Source organism: Populus trichocarpa, chromosome 11 (genome assembly GCF_000002775.5).
Source record: "Populus trichocarpa isolate Nisqually-1 chromosome 11, P.trichocarpa_v4.1, whole genome shotgun sequence".
Taxonomy (NCBI): domain Eukaryota; kingdom Viridiplantae; phylum Streptophyta; class Magnoliopsida; order Malpighiales; family Salicaceae; genus Populus; species Populus trichocarpa.
The window spans coordinates 9,421,890-9,437,241 of NC_037295.2; the positions used below are offsets into that span (position 1 = coordinate 9,421,890).

General features: G+C 34.1%; 2 protein-coding genes across 2 annotated transcripts; one reads left to right on the plus strand and one right to left on the minus strand.

The window, feature by feature from the left end:
• The first annotated feature begins 2,158 nt into the window (after positions 1-2,158).
• Positions 2,159-2,767, plus strand: LOC112325710 (outer envelope membrane protein 7). The gene has a single exon (XM_024592605.2). It carries the CDS (start codon positions 2,244-2,246, stop codon positions 2,421-2,423), a length of 180 nt encoding a protein of 59 aa, XP_024448373.1. The 5' UTR covers positions 2,159-2,243; the 3' UTR covers positions 2,424-2,767.
• Positions 2,768-3,759: 992 nt separating this feature from the next.
• On the minus strand, positions 3,760-14,428 carry LOC18103242 (cullin-4). The gene is made up of 17 exons (XM_006377542.3): positions 14,081-14,428; positions 13,115-13,230; positions 12,645-12,991; positions 11,949-12,129; positions 11,680-11,802; positions 11,300-11,587; positions 7,085-7,210; positions 6,846-6,947; positions 6,705-6,758; positions 5,805-5,911; positions 5,643-5,703; positions 5,433-5,564; positions 5,167-5,304; positions 4,974-5,054; positions 4,711-4,791; positions 4,516-4,596; positions 3,760-4,297 (listed from the first exon to the last, which is right to left on the minus strand). The coding sequence occupies exons 1-17, from the start codon at positions 14,382-14,384 to the stop codon at positions 4,184-4,186; spliced, it is 2,436 nt and encodes an 811-aa protein (XP_006377604.1). The 5' UTR covers positions 14,385-14,428; the 3' UTR covers positions 3,760-4,183.
• Positions 14,429-15,352: the final 924 nt, after the last annotated feature.

Below are 15,352 nucleotides of genomic sequence, written 5' to 3' on the forward strand. Positions count from 1 at the left end.
ATATAATAAAATAATGAAAAAAATCAAATTTTTCAAGGGCCATTTTAAAAATATTTGTGGGCCCCTCGCATGTTTTCCTAAAATTACGCTTTGGTTAAAAAAAAAAATTAAGGCTGCATGCAAAGGTATTTTTATCTTTTTCATATGGTTTTGTTGTAAATCTGAATTAGGGTCAAGGGTAATTAGGTGTGTGTGTGTATTCAAAAATGGTTGGCGCGTGTCAGACACATGCTAGCAAGTGGGAGTCACCCGCGCTGTTCTGATGGTGCATGCGATGTTCGATACGCCTCACCACCCCCATCACGATGATGAGGTGCGTGTGCAAAGACGGCACGTGGAGGAGCTACAACTTGGGTTTTTTCCCTCCCTCCCTCTTTCTCCTCTCTCCTCCTAGAAAACCGTGTGACCATTGTAAAAAAACAAAAAAGTCTATCAGTTTGTTTGTTAAGTCAAATTAGTTTCTCATTCTATTGATTGCAATACATTTGGCCTTGAATTATTTATTGAGTTAATTTATTTTTTTAATTTCATCATTTCACACTTAATTTTTATATCAGATTTGGTCCTTATTTTTTTAATTGCAATGTATTTGGTCTTAAATCATTTATCAAGTTTTTTTTCAAATTCATCCCCTTACACTTGATTTTTATATTAGATTTGGTACTCATTCTTTTAATTGTGATGTATATGGTCTTGAATCTTTTTATTGAATTAATTTGTCTTTTAATTTCATCTCTTGATATTTTATTTTTATATCAAATATGATCCATATTATTTTGATTGTTATTTGTAGTTGTTCTTATTCTTTTTTTTTTATTGAAATTGTTTTTCAATTTCATCCCTTATAATTTAGTTTTGTTTTTGTTTTTTTTTCAAATTTGGTTGTCTTTCTTTTTAAATCTATATTTTTTAAATCACTTTTTTTTTAAGTGTATCCCTAATTATTTTGGTTAGTTAGGAACTTTACATTATTATTTTTTCAAGTTTGACTTTAATGTTGTGATACGACCTCATGATCTGTGTCATAAATTCTGAAAGTTGGGTCAGGTTAGCTTCAGTTATTTTTAATTATTTTTAAAAAATTTCATCCATCATCATTGAGTTTGTTGGAAATTGGTATTCTTTGTTTTTTTATTTTTTTAGATTCATTTGTTAATTTGATTTGTTTTCAATTTTGCCCTTCAATTAAAAAATTTTGTTTGTCCTCTCAATTTTTTTTTTCTAGTGAGGTATTTATTATCTTAATTGCTATTTCTCTATCTTTCAATATTTTTTATTTTATCATTCAACATTTCATTTATTAAGATTTGATTTCCTAGGTTTTTCTGATTGTTTATAGGCCCTACTCAAGAGTCAATATAGGACAATTTACGGGTCGCGAGTTTAGTAGTTTGGCTAGAGTTAACTTAAACCAACCAAATCTTTTTGTTTTATAAAAAAATCAAAATGATACAATTTTGAAAAAAAATAGAGAAAGGAAAATAGTCAAGGGATTTTGAACCTGTTTTGACTTGATTTTTCCCGCGTTAACCGAAACATGGGTTAGCCCGAGTTGTTGACCTTCTTACACTTGATCAATTCTCCTCTAATTTTTTTGAAACTTGGCCTGGTCTAAGCTGAGGGTCACGGGTCAACTCATCGGGTCGAGCCAGGTTTTAAAATAGTTACTTTTCAAATATGATGCTTCCAGATTAGTCAGTACCTAGGGTTATGGGTTTAAAAATGTTATATGGATTGATGTCGTTTTTTTTCTCAATTACATAATTTGAAGTTGTTCGTTTTAAAAATAGAGCTTCGTTATTTTCTTTGGTTTTCTTTTCAATCAGGTTATTTCTATCTCATGATCTAGGTGGGAGGTTTATCTGGGTGGCTAGGGTTTTTTTGAAGTCGTTTTTTTATTCTTTTTGATTTTATCCTTTAAAATTTAATTCTTTTTAAATTTTTTTTTTTATTAGATTATCCTATCCACATGATCCTACTCACGGGTTTTGGATAATCTCATTTAGTTTTGCACTATTAACAATTGTTATTTTTTTTTAGTTTTTTTTATGATTTCATGGAGTTTATTTTTTTATTTTTTAAAATATAATTACAATACTTCAATATTTGTTTTTTTAAAAAAATTAATCAATCCACGTCAAAACACGTGCCATCTATAAAAATTATGTATATATATCCTCTCTCCGGCAAGAAATTGTGGAGAGAGAGAAGAAAAGTGGGCAGGACAGGAGCAGAGAAAATCAATGGCTGCAGTGACAAGTGCATTGATAGCAATAGCAGGAGTGGTTCTGGGTTGGATAGCAATAGAGATTGCTTGCAAGCCATGTCTCGAGAAGGGCCGTGAAGCCATCGATCGATCTCTCAATCCTGATTATGACCCTGACGATGATGAGATTCGCGTCCCAATTAACCCACCAAACTGATCTCCAACAACAACCGAATCCACGGCCCGACCTTGATTCCCCCATCGCCTCGGTTTCTTCAGCAGCAAAACCAGCAATCAAGGCTGTCTGATTCTTAGTTTTAAAAGTCTTTTCTTGGATTGCCGTTATTTGAAAATATTTTTGTCTTTCTTTTCGGCTTTTTCTACGGGACTGACTCTGTGATCCAGTTTGGTATTGTGGTGTGCCTGAGTAATTTGAAGTTTTTTCTTTTGTGTTAAATTAATTTTATTAGTAATCGTAGATTGTTGTTTTTTTCAGTGATTTTAGATTGTTTGGATATTAATGTAAAAGATAAATTTTAATAAAAAAATATTATTCTAATATATATATATATATAATATCCGTGTTATTTGCTTTGCTGTACAGTTGTTGGAAAACTACCAGTAAAAGAAGCACATATGCTTCAAAGAAGATTTTAGATCAAATCTACAAGTGGGACTTGTTGAAGAAGATTTAGTCGAGAAAATCATACCTTTACACTACCTCTGATACTTCGCGTTCGACTCGTGTAATCCAAGCTCCATCTACTCAATTTATCACTCAACTTTAACACCTTGACACACTATACAAGGAAAACATATCCGTAGATGACCATAAGAATTGGAATTTTTCCTCAATGAACAAACTAAAACATGATCAATCACGTAAATTCAAAGCAAACTCACAAAACCTAGAAGAAAATGGAAACTGTTCATTCTGCATGGTGCTATGGCTTAGAAATTTAACGCTCGGAGGACATAAAATCGGCAGATATCTTGCGTCCATCTTTTTTTTCCTTCAAAAATAACCTTAATTTAGGCACAAACATATATGTTCACATCTTGTTGTGTCAAACGTAGTTAATTTTCTGCATAAATAAAAATGCAGTTAATTTTATTATATTCAATTACCAAAATAACAATCTAAAACATTTTTTACTTAGAAATATATTAAAATAAAAAAATATATTTTTTAAAAATCATATTTACATCAAAACAATCTGAAAATAAAAAAAATTATTTTAAACAAAAATAAATTTAAAAATTTAAAAAAACATAGTTTACATCTCATTTTCAAACACACTCTAAATTGCATGTCACAACTGGTTGAGTTTGCTTCAGAGCCTTTCTGAGGAATCAACGAGCACAGAAAATGTGCAAATTAATTAGATTGAATCGATCAGTAACAATTGTACAAGGTTTGGGACTATATTGGTAATAGGATTTATACGGGTGAAGTTACCTATAAAATTTGAGATGAAAATAAAAGAACCAAAGTAGTAAAATCAGAACAAAGGGCAACATGAGAACTATGCCTTCAAATGCAACAACAGCCGTTGAATAAGAATAAAACTATGAGCTCGATTTGAACATGAATTGTAAAGTTCGAGGTGTAAGTAAACATGCATCATCCCCAGTCCTATTAAAGCTCCATCATTCTTATTATGGCTGGTGAAAATGCCAGTTTGCTTTTCTCACCTCTCCTGTCTCTCGCATAAGCCACTCCTGGGAGCGGAGCTTAATTTCCCCTTTTCTTTTGAATCAAATTCCCCCCTTTACCTCAGGCGACTCAGAGAACATATAACAGCAGAGAAAGTAATGGACTGAGGCAGAATACGCTTTACAACTACAGTGTTGATTGCAGCAAAAATAAACAACTACATACTGTACATTAATCTGACCACAATGGAACACCTGCCTCTTGGATGGGACAGAAGTTTCCCGTGCCATTTACAAGGACACAATTGGTGTGGCAGTGTGTTAAGCCAAGTAATTGTATATCTGAGGGTTGTTCTTGTCTCGCTCCAGGTATTCCCTGTCGATAAGACTTTCTATCCTTTTCTTCAAATCAGCCGGCTTTATAGGAAACTTCAGCTGTTTGCAACATAAAATATTTGTTTCATGAATATCAATATCCAGCAAGAAAGTTTCAGAACTGGGTAAAGTTTGCCTCCCAATTTCATTCATCTACCAAAGTGACAAATCACAGTACATTTGGGTGACATTTCATAAAGTAAAACGAAGAGATGATCAAGAACCCACAAAGTCTGGATTCATCCCTACTCACGAAAAATAAAATGAAGCAGATTTACCTGCTGGAATAGTTCAGTTATAAGAAGCGTGTGACTTAGCACTTTCCTTGTCTTCATTATCCGAACAATCGCAGCATCGACCTGTAACATATTAGGCAATATCACAAATATTACATCCAGCAATTTCACATCTTTGTTGAATTTTCATTACAAGAAACTGATTTTATTAAAAATGGAACTTGAGTGAAGGTTAACCTGGTATTGACGATCCTGAAACACTCTCTCAGTGGTGCTTGTGTTCTCTTCTACAGTTTCCTTCATCTGGATTGCATTGACCTGCATCCCAAAACAAGTGTTGCCTCAAAGATCCAAAATACGACTGGCAAAGAAAAATCATGGAAGTACCTTAATAATTATAAAAGCACTTTACTTCACAAGGTCAACTCTTCGCATTAGCCATGCTCATGCAAGTAGAAAAAAAAAGCTATTTTGACTGTAGATAGATATGAAACTGATACCTTTATTCGATAGAGTGGAGCTGTAAATCCTTCATTGAACACAAAGGAATCATCCTCCTCCACATCCCTCCCTTTGGGCAGCTGTAAACCATAATTTTATAATAAGGAAAAAAGGGATGAGCAAAACCCAACATTAAACAATTTTATCAGCATTTGTAAGATCACACACGCGATACAGTTAATCATCGCCTACCTTTTGCAGAACCCGAACTTTTCCACATGCCAGAGACTGCAAAGTTCTTCTAAGCTCCTTGTCTTCTATGCCAGTAGAGTCTTTGATATCTTGAAAACTAAGCTTTTGGGCATCATTAAACAGCATCAGAACGACAGTCTGGAGTAGAAGGCATGAGATGGTCAACAATTAGAAGATGTCCACTAACACAGGTCGCATCCATAAAAACAAATGAACAGTAAGAGACAATGTAAAGGGCTATGCATTGAAAACTAAAAAAGACCAACCTGAAATAGAGAAACTGCCAGCTCCTTTTTACCTTTTGGAAACTCAGCTTTCAATACACAATGACCCAATGAGTTTTGCCACATTAAGCGCCTTCCACTATACTTGCTTAAGTAGAATTCTTTGAATATATCCTATATATAAGGCAATTGTTTATTCAATATTTTAGTGGCTGTAGATGTGGGAGAAACATCAGGTCTTTTGCAAAATACCTGATAAACATTCAGCTCATGAGGAAGCCTAACATCCATGGGTGGATATGTGGGCCAGTACCTGCAGTCCAGCCAACCAAATAAATTAAATTTCTGTAGGAATTAAGGAACTAAATATACAAATTTTACATCAAATACAAACAAAAAGGATCCAAAACCAACCCAGTGGTTAAAACATGTACACTCATTTCAATCCCTGATGGAAGTTTTGTCCTGGCCTGAGATGATTGTCGGAAGGACTCATTTATCTCCTTTGATAGTTCAATATCCTGAAAAAGCACCACCAAGACAAAGAAAACGATAAAAATAAGCCATCTTCATCACTGGTAATCCATATGAAGTTACTAAATGAAAGAAAGAGGATATTAGGATTTAATAGATACAATGGCATATAGAACCTCAATTCTAAATCTAAGAAATTCAAAGCAATGGTTACTTCCCAAAAATAAAATTCAATAAACAAAAATCCATGTATGAAACCAGCATCAAGAATATGCATTTTTTTTCCTCAGGGAAACAATTTTATCATTGTACATGCATGTTACTGAGTTCAAACTTTAATTTCTTCTAACATTTCAACTACCTTCAAGAAATGACAACCCTGTGTCACTCACGGAGTCCAATCAAGAACCATTTCAACAGACATGTTATATTATGTATATATAAACCACACATTCAGCGGTCAAGAAATGTGTTTACAGACATTGAGAATCAAAGTTTACATTTACTTTTTATCTTTATCATTATTTCTGTTTTAGGTGCACATGCATGCAATGTTGTAGGGATTGGGAGTTGGAGGCAAAAGTAGCACATGCACTCATGTAATGTGGGAAAACTGAAAATGGGTGAGAGGGATATAAAGTTTCTCCGTGTTAATCTGAGCTTCATCCAATTAATATTGCCACCTCTGTTAGTGTATTTGGCATGAAAGCATTGCCGGGGGCATGAGAGCTTCACAAAATTTATGTTGTATAACAATAAATTACCATCCTCCAATTAGTAGTTAGTGAGAAAAGTAGAACAAAGACGAGTCGTTGATGAACTTGTATAAATAGTGCAGACCTTAAACATTCCTTCAAGCTTGTTTGTAAACTGGCTACCACATTCAGTTTTCAGCTGCAATGACAACACAAACATATTGATTTCATTGATAGAAGAAAAGGACTCGGAAAACATTTACTCATAAAAGTTGTTGTGGTTAACCTTAGATATCATAGATTTCTCTGCATCAATAGAAGCGCTTTTTCCCAACAGCAGTCTTTTTGCAAGATCCTTCTTATAAAATGCTTCAAAGACATCCTTACCCTTCATAAAACAAAAGAAACGGAAGATGCACGTATCTCAGCATCATTTTGTTTTGTACAACACCAAAAATATGATAGTAAGGAAAAACCTGGTGAGCTAGTAGTGAAAATACTGACTTCTTTAACACATAAGATTACCTGAATAAACCTGAATAAAACCAAAACTTTATCAAGTGTACCCTCCAACTCTTCCTCGGATGTACCCTTATTCCCAGCACGAAGCTTCTCGTCCAAAAACTTTGCAATCAGCTCAGCAGGACGGTTCTATCAAATGGAGAACAAAATTAGAAATTTAGGAAGTCAAAAACAACACTATAGAATGAGTATTGACAGCCAACTAATAAAAACTCATAGAACAATGAAAAACAACAATTTATGGGATTTCATCATCTACAGTTCACAAACTATTAGATATCATGTGTGCACCAAAATCTTTCGCCAATAAACAGAGACGTACAAGATTAAATTGTATTCCCATGACGAAATCAACTATCACCAGAAACTAGTAAAAAAACAACATAGAAAGCACCCTCAAGTATATACATTTGTTTTGGCATGGGTGTGAGGTTGTGTTATTTCTGATGTCTTCCAAATGGAATCAACACATTGCATCATATAACTTTATATTTTAGTCCTATTGCAAACCATAAGAAATCACTAGTATTTTCTGACGTCAATTAATGATCATAAAAGCATAGGGAAAGCGTGCGACCTCCTTGCACCAAAAGAATACAAGTCACATGGAATATCATTACTGGGGTTTTTGCGAATATACAAACATCTAATAATATGAACCGGAACAAAGAAGAAGAAGAAGAGCATTAAGAAAAAAAAGAGGGAAAAGAACGGTAATCTTCAAGAGCCCAATGACCACCCCACTAATAATCTATTATTGCCTAAATACACATTTCTGTAAATTCCAACAGATACATCATGAAATTCTTTTCAAATTACAACCTAATACCGAGGAGGATTTTTTCAGTTGGTCATTGACTTAGCAGCTGCCTAGCCTTGTTACATGCTTGGGCCCAAATAGGTGTGAAAATAGCAGTCCTTATCATGCTTAAAGATATTTTATCTCACAAAAGAAACTAAAAGCTGATTTAAGCAAAAAAATATATCAAGTAAAAGAAAACGCTTGACGAATGTTTTTTTCCATGGCTATCTTGTGATTACTACACAGCAAAATGAATATTCTTCCAATGCGATATGCTTGGCTGATCATTAAACATGTAAATTGTAGAACTCAAAAAACTCAATTTATTGAATACGTAATTTCCCACAATAAAGAAATCAGACAGCTTTGTCCTCCTCTCCACCTCCCCTTCTCCCCAAAGAAAAGAATGCCACAAATAGTAACATAGATTCATGGATGAGGATGAAAATAACAAGGACAAAGCACTTAACCCAAACAGTTTAGTGTTTCTTTATTTCTTTTTCTTTTTTTCTGCACAGTATTTAGGTATATATCCAAATTCAATGATGGATTATGTACGCATATCCTCTAGCAACGATATGGGAGCTATGCATCAGGGAGGCTTTCCCAAGGGATTAAAAAACATACAGGAAAAACTTATAGGAAACTTTGTCTCTTTCATTCCTAATTAGAAATGCTGGAAGGACATTACAGAGCGAGAGATCATGAAGAACAAGCATAGGAAAAACACTCGGAAGAAATACACAATAGACAAGAACATTTTATTTTATTAGTTAAAGAAAGAAAGGTAAACACACATGTAAGAAGACTGATGACCCATTTGGCTTACTACTTAAAAAGCCACATTACAATTTGATGAAATTATAAGTGACTTGGGCAACTGGCCAACTGTAACTTGTTCTGAACTAATAAATTATACATAACATCTTCAATGGAATTTCTGACACTGATAAATATTTGCTTCATGCAAGACCCAATTTTGTCTCTAACCCATAGCTTTTTTATAACCCGATCACTTTATTTTGAGAGCCCCTTAGTCAAAATCAAAACCTGGAAATTCTATATTTTCCCATAACCTAGCCCCAGTGCTGTTACAAGGTGCACCGCACCTTAGGTGCTAAGCACAAAACTAAAACACTTTTCAAACCCTAGGGGAGGCACCATAAACAAGGAACAAGGGTCTGCTAAAAACACTCCGGGAAAAAAAATAAAAAGTAAAAAAATAACATTTGCTAGATGAAGATGTCATCTATTTCTTTTTCATATCAAGTTTTATAAGGTTATGTGAATGATATTTAGAAGTTTAGGTGATATTAGTTATGATCTACAGTGGTTTCTACCAAGAAAAAAAAGACTTTTCAGCCACATTCTTATGGCCACACAAGTTTTACCGGGGATATTTTGTAAGCAGAGGAAAGATTCGATTTATGATTCCCCCACCCCAAAAACAAAAAAACTAACGAGAGAGAGAAGAGAAAAACCATCATATATTAGGTATTATAGGCCTTGCTTTGCTCAAGTGTACAACTAGGCTCCAAGAGCCCTTAGCACTTACCTGACAAAGTGCTATTTCTGACATAGCTTAACCAATAAATAAGCAGTTGTAACACCTGTTCAGTATTGATGTGTAGGGATGTGCCTTGCTTTGCTCAAGTGTACAACTAGGCTCCAAGAGCCCTTAGCACTTACCTGACAAAGTGCTATTTCTGACACGGCTTAACCAATAAATAAGCAGTTGTAACACCTGTTCAGTATTGATGTGTAGGGATGTGCAGCTGCAGCTGCTGAGCTACAGTTTGAAATGAAAGTAGCACTAGTAGAAACAATGTTAGGTAACTAACTACTGCAGTTTTAAAAAATTATATTTTTACTTGATAGACTTGACTACAAGTTCCTTTGTTTTTGGTTGAACACAGGTACCTTATTTTGATCCAAAAACAAAGCAATTCCTTTATAAGAGGTTAATGTTTCTTTTTTTTTCAAGACAGATCACCTTAACCAGTGCCCATTTCATACCGGAGAAGCCAATGTATGAACAAGGATTAATTTTACATCCCCACTAGCTACTCTAGGTTGGAGGGTGGGTCATGGCATGGAAGTTATATGCACCTTTCCATACTTTGAATCAGGTGTGCTTCACATAATTTCCTCTGCAATATTGGGCTTTGATGTTATTTATCATGCACTTCTAGGACCCAAGACTCTTGAAGAATCTTTACCATTTTTTTGTTATGTATGGTAAGATAGAAATTAAAATGACAACAATTTTAGGTGTTCACATAATCTTGCCAGGTATAGGTGCTTTTCTTCAATTATTCAAAGCTCTATACTTTTAAGAAACAAAAGTGGCTAAAAGAAGCTGAGAGCAATAGCAACCAAACTACTTTTTCTCTCTCCATCAAATTACCCGGAGAATCCCACACTACGATTTTCTCAGGAAAGATATTGCATGATAAATTGTACCACAGGACATTTTCTTAATGTGTTACTTTTGGTAGAAAACTAGCATATGATCCCAATATCAATTTTGATTGAACAGTAGTCTGATTCTATCAATAAAAGATGTGCCATTTTGTTGAATAACACTGCAAATGCAAATCACTGCATTAATTTAAAGCTAAATTAATCTAACTTTCACCACTCTAATATTGTCCATTTATATTGCAAATTCTACCATTAACCACTTCAGATATGTCAGTATGTATGCTGTAAATTTAACAATTAAAATACTTCAGACATGTCTGAAGCCCAGAAAAGTTTTACCTTAGCCTCACCAGATCTGCAAACTAAGAGTCATTTGGTGACATTTCTTTAACAATTACATTTAAGCCTGCCTTTATGGCATTTAAAGTGTTTTAAGAAAACATGTTAGAACATTCATGGAAAAGTTCAATAGCTCTTTTTTCCTCTCTTACCAGCATTAACTTTTTAGGTACCACTAATTACTTTTTAACCAAAAAAAAATATATATCCATGCATAATCAGTAGACATAAGTATGGAGCAAAAGGTTGAAAATACCTATCATTTGCTGGAAAATTTCATTCATATTTTTATCTCCAATTTAGTATTTCTAAAAGGTAAGTGTCGCTGTTCATTTGATTGTTGTTTACTTTCCTAACTCCTCATTTACCTTTTATTTTACTTGTCTTTCCATTTTCTTTCAACATGACAATGGTGAAAACTTGTAAAGATTTGAACTCAACATTTTGTGGGGTTTGATTATCAGAATTTACTGTAAATTGTATGTGAAAAGGTATCATTTTTTTCTCTTATTCTTTTAGAAAATTTTCAAGAACATTTATAGCTATTGCAAACATTTTGTAGTAATCTCATGCAGCACACAGGTGATAAGCTTGTTGAATACGATAAAATTTTGCAACCAATTAAGATCGGACCAACAAAGCAATAGACTAACCTGGCGAAGATTAATTAGATGCTCAAATGCATCCTTTATGGTGATGCAGAATCCTTCATTCTTGGAGAAGCTTTCTTCCCATATTGAGTCAAGAGAAGCCTTAAATTCTAACAGGGAGGAAACCATATCTTTGTCCTTCTCTTCATCCATGACAATGCCCTGCCCGGTTCTTCTGATGTACATGCTAAGGGCCTGCCTTAATGACTCAAGGGCATTGACCCTTAAAAACAATGAGTACATTGTCTGAAGGTCCTTAATCCGATGTCCATCCATCAGCATCATGAACCCCTGGACAGAAGAGAGAAACAAATGATTATTCAAGCAATGAAAATAGATTGCACTTTTGAAGGAAGCTATGTATAACTAAAGGGCATTTGCACCTTATCAAGAATCGCGGATATATGGCGTTCAAGTAGCTGCGTTTCTGCAGTTGCTATTAGTGGCTTTTTAGTGCTTGCATCAATGTAAATATTACATCGATCTTGTTCTTCATTCAATCTTGACTGCAGGAATATGTAACCCACCAAATGTTCCAAGGGCAAACAAATATTAAGTAAAAGAACTAAAATAAAAGCTGCAGATAAAAGCAAAAGTGATTTTCATATTCCACTTTAATCCCAGATAATATCAGAGGAAAAACAAAAGGCACCTCCACGTGCTTCAAGTAATCTGGAACATCCGATTGCTGCATGTATTTCATGCCTTCAGCAGCATAGAATTCAGATGTGCACTCAAGGAAAGGTCTTTCAAAACTTTCTGCATAAATTCCTAGTGAAGTGAACATCTTCAAGAGATGGTCAAGGAGAGATCTATCAGCTGATTCACCTAATCTGCAATCACAGAAAAAGGATCTCTATGAAGTGTCCAAGAAGTAAACTATAATACTTCAAAATACTCCAATAATCTAATGTCACAAAGTTCTCAATTGCAAGATTTGTGACCACTCCATAAATTGATCTCCTATATACTAGAAACAAGTTTCCTTTTTCCAATCTGTGGGAAAGGGAGTGGAACGATTTACTTCCAAGGTTTGCAGATATTTAGTTTTCATTTATTGGCAATTCATTCTGTCACTAAATGTTTAATAATCAAATTGGAGAATGAAAGCATGTCTTCATGTTACAACTTGCAAGTAGTCTGTGTTCCAGTCAAGTATTGATACCAGTTCATCAAACTCAACTCTTATTAGCACCTATGTTATTAGTAGAAATAGTTTTGAAAGAAATTTAAAGAACAAATACACATACAGGACACAGAAGTTGTCAGGATAGATGTGAAACCCATTGACAGAAAACCAGAAATCTGAAACATATGCTAGACTAAATATTTTAGTTTACAGAAGTACCTTTCCCTCTCAATCATTCGCAAGATGCCAGTGACAGTTTTGTGCTCAACTTCAGGAGACAAAGAAAGATGTTTGCGGAAAAGCTGCAAGCCCATGTCCCACAATGAACGCACATTTGGGGTTTGTTTCACATATGTTCTGTCCAGATACAAGGCTATGCCACGGATCATCAACATCTGGTCACAGAGATCCTTCCAGCACGTTGCAACAAGTTTTAAGAAAACCTCCAAATCTGGGCTTTGACCAACTAAGGATTGTAAAGCTGCAGATATATGTGCTTCACACTCCTTTTCAATTCGTAGATAAAGATTCCCCCCCATCTTATGCAGGCACAGATCATTGACAGCCTAATGACAACGCCATGGTTCATCCCAAAATCAACCAAAAACACATCAGAGTAGAAAAATTACTAAGTTGAGTTGAAACAAGGATAGGATGAAACAATGAGAAATAAATTGTAGCAGTCATACCTGATAAAGCTTCTCTAAGTCACAAAGAGCTGGTTGTTTCAAGAATATAGCCTTAATAGCTGACTGCAGCTTTGCCCATGTATCCTCCTCAAAATTTGTGGGCAGAGTTGGTTTAGCTTCAGTAAACACAATAATCAGTTAAAGGTGACATATCTGGCTAAATTTTTACAAGGAACTGTAATTTCATAATCTAGATTTCACTGCTACTACTAAATTCAATGGATTCAATTCATTCATAATCATAACAAAATTGGAAGCAGAAGAAAATAGCTCATTAATGAAGAATGAAACACCAATTCATCAACTAGAATCTACTGTATTAATGTTTACAAATCATTCCCTAAGAATTCATTCATTCCACGGTGTACCAAAGCACTTGCCCCATCGTCATGCACGATAACGAGGTGTTACAATTGACCTTGAAGAGTTTGGGCTCAAAAAGAAGTGTTAACAGGAAGTGCTAAGTTAATGAGAAATAGAAGACATGTTAGAAAGACATATAATCGAACGAAAAACAATCATAGCTATTTCCAAGCTTTTGGATAGTATATATAGAAACTAACATTGATGAACATAGAATTATTATGAAGAAAAAAGAATTCATGTAAACAAGGAGTAAATACTTAGCAGCAAATTGAATAGATAACAAATTCTGAAAAACGAAAGCCCAAAAGAAGCTACGAGGTCTAACAGAACTGCAATCAATTTCCCAGATCAAAAATTGAAAGTTATCATATGTTTTTCTCATAAAATTTGTATTTATAATAATCAAAACACTGAAATCAATAGCTCAGTTCACTCCTAAGATGAAATCACACCAACATGTTAAGCTAAGCAGCAACGAGATCCCAATATCCAAAAAAAAATTCTACACTGCACAACCCATCATGTTAATCACACCAAAAACCCACATTAATTTTGTAATATATAAGTAAAACCCATGATTGAGCAGTTGTTAGTAGTTACCCTTGACGAGCTTGATGACGAGCTTCTTAGCGGGCTGTGGAAGAGTAGCTTTTTTGCGAGACAAATTAGCGGCGGCGGGAGGAGGGCGGTAGTCGACGAGCTTGGGATCGTCGTCGAGAGACATGGAGGAAGGATCGAAGACGACGTCATCGGAGTGATGGAGGCCGTTTTTGTTGTAGTCGAGAGGTGAGCAGGCAGAGGCGGCCTGACACTTGGCCTTCTTCATTGGAGGGTAAGTATTAGAGGTGGAAGTACCGGCGGTGCTAGTGGTGGCTGTGGCTGAGCGTTTGGTGGGGAGAGACATTAACAAAATAAAGTGATCTGTGTGTGTTATTAAGAGGGCATCGTATTAAAATGAAGATTTGAGAAAGAAAATAGAGAGTTTTGATAAAGACATCCTCTCGGTAACTCATTTTTATTTTACCCTTGGTGCTAGTGCGTGTATTGTTTTTTACTATAGCTCTTCTGTTTTACTACTTATTTGCTGCTTCTAATGAGTAAATTTTTTATTTTACATTTTGTTTTTTTAACTATGCTTCTTGCCTAAAATGTCGTCACAGTATTAAAAATTAAATTAAAAAAAAAACCAAGACTCCACTTCTAATATAATGATTATTTTATCATTCTTATCATTATTTAATTAATTTAGATAAATTAACTTTATTATATTTTTTTAGCAAGATAAAAAAAAATTAATTATTCTTGAAAGAAAAAATAATAACATGAAGGGGCTATTTTGTCCTTTGAATTTCTTAATCATAGTGAAATGATTAAGTTGCCTTTAATACTAAAATTTTGTGGTGTTTAAGAGTTTTTTTATATATATTTTTTTTTGTTAAAATCAGGTTCGTTTAAAGCTATTTGATAGGGGTGAGCAAATTCGGTTCAGTTCGGTTTTTATCTAAAAAACTAACCAAAATCAAATTTTGAAAAACTTAAAAATTTAAACCGGAACCGGTTCAAACCGACCGGTTTCGATTCGGTTTTTTAACAGAAAAACCGGAAAACCTGTATTATTTTTTTGGGCTTTTTTGGGCTTTTTAATGGGTTTTCTGATGGGCTTGTAATTAATGTAAATATTATCTAATTTTGTTACAAAATTCTATAATATTTTTAATATTTTTTGTCACTAAATATTCATTTATATTAAATTATTAGTGCTAATATTATGTTTAATATGTTGCAAGTCTTTCTAATATTTTATGTTTTGGAGTTTGAACGCCTCATGCATCAAAGTTTAAATAACACACACACCAAATTAAAATTAAAATT

Excerpts from the sequence above, each read along its gene's own strand:
- LOC112325710 (XM_024592605.2), top strand. The coding sequence starts at position 2,244 with ATGGCTGCAGTGACAAGTGCATTGATAGCAATAGCAGGAGTGGTTCTG.
- LOC18103242 (XM_006377542.3), bottom strand. The coding sequence starts at position 14,384 with ATGTCTCTCCCCACCAAACGCTCAGCCACAGCCACCACTAGCACCGCC. Across the intron at positions 5,912-6,704 it reads AGCTTGAAGGAATGTTTAAG|GATATTGAACTATCAAAGGA; the intron begins GTCTGCACTATT and ends GTGCTTTTTCAG. Across the intron at positions 4,298-4,515 it reads TAACTGAACTATTCCAGCAG|CTGAAGTTTCCTATAAAGCC; the intron begins GTAAATCTGCTT and ends TGTTGCAAACAG.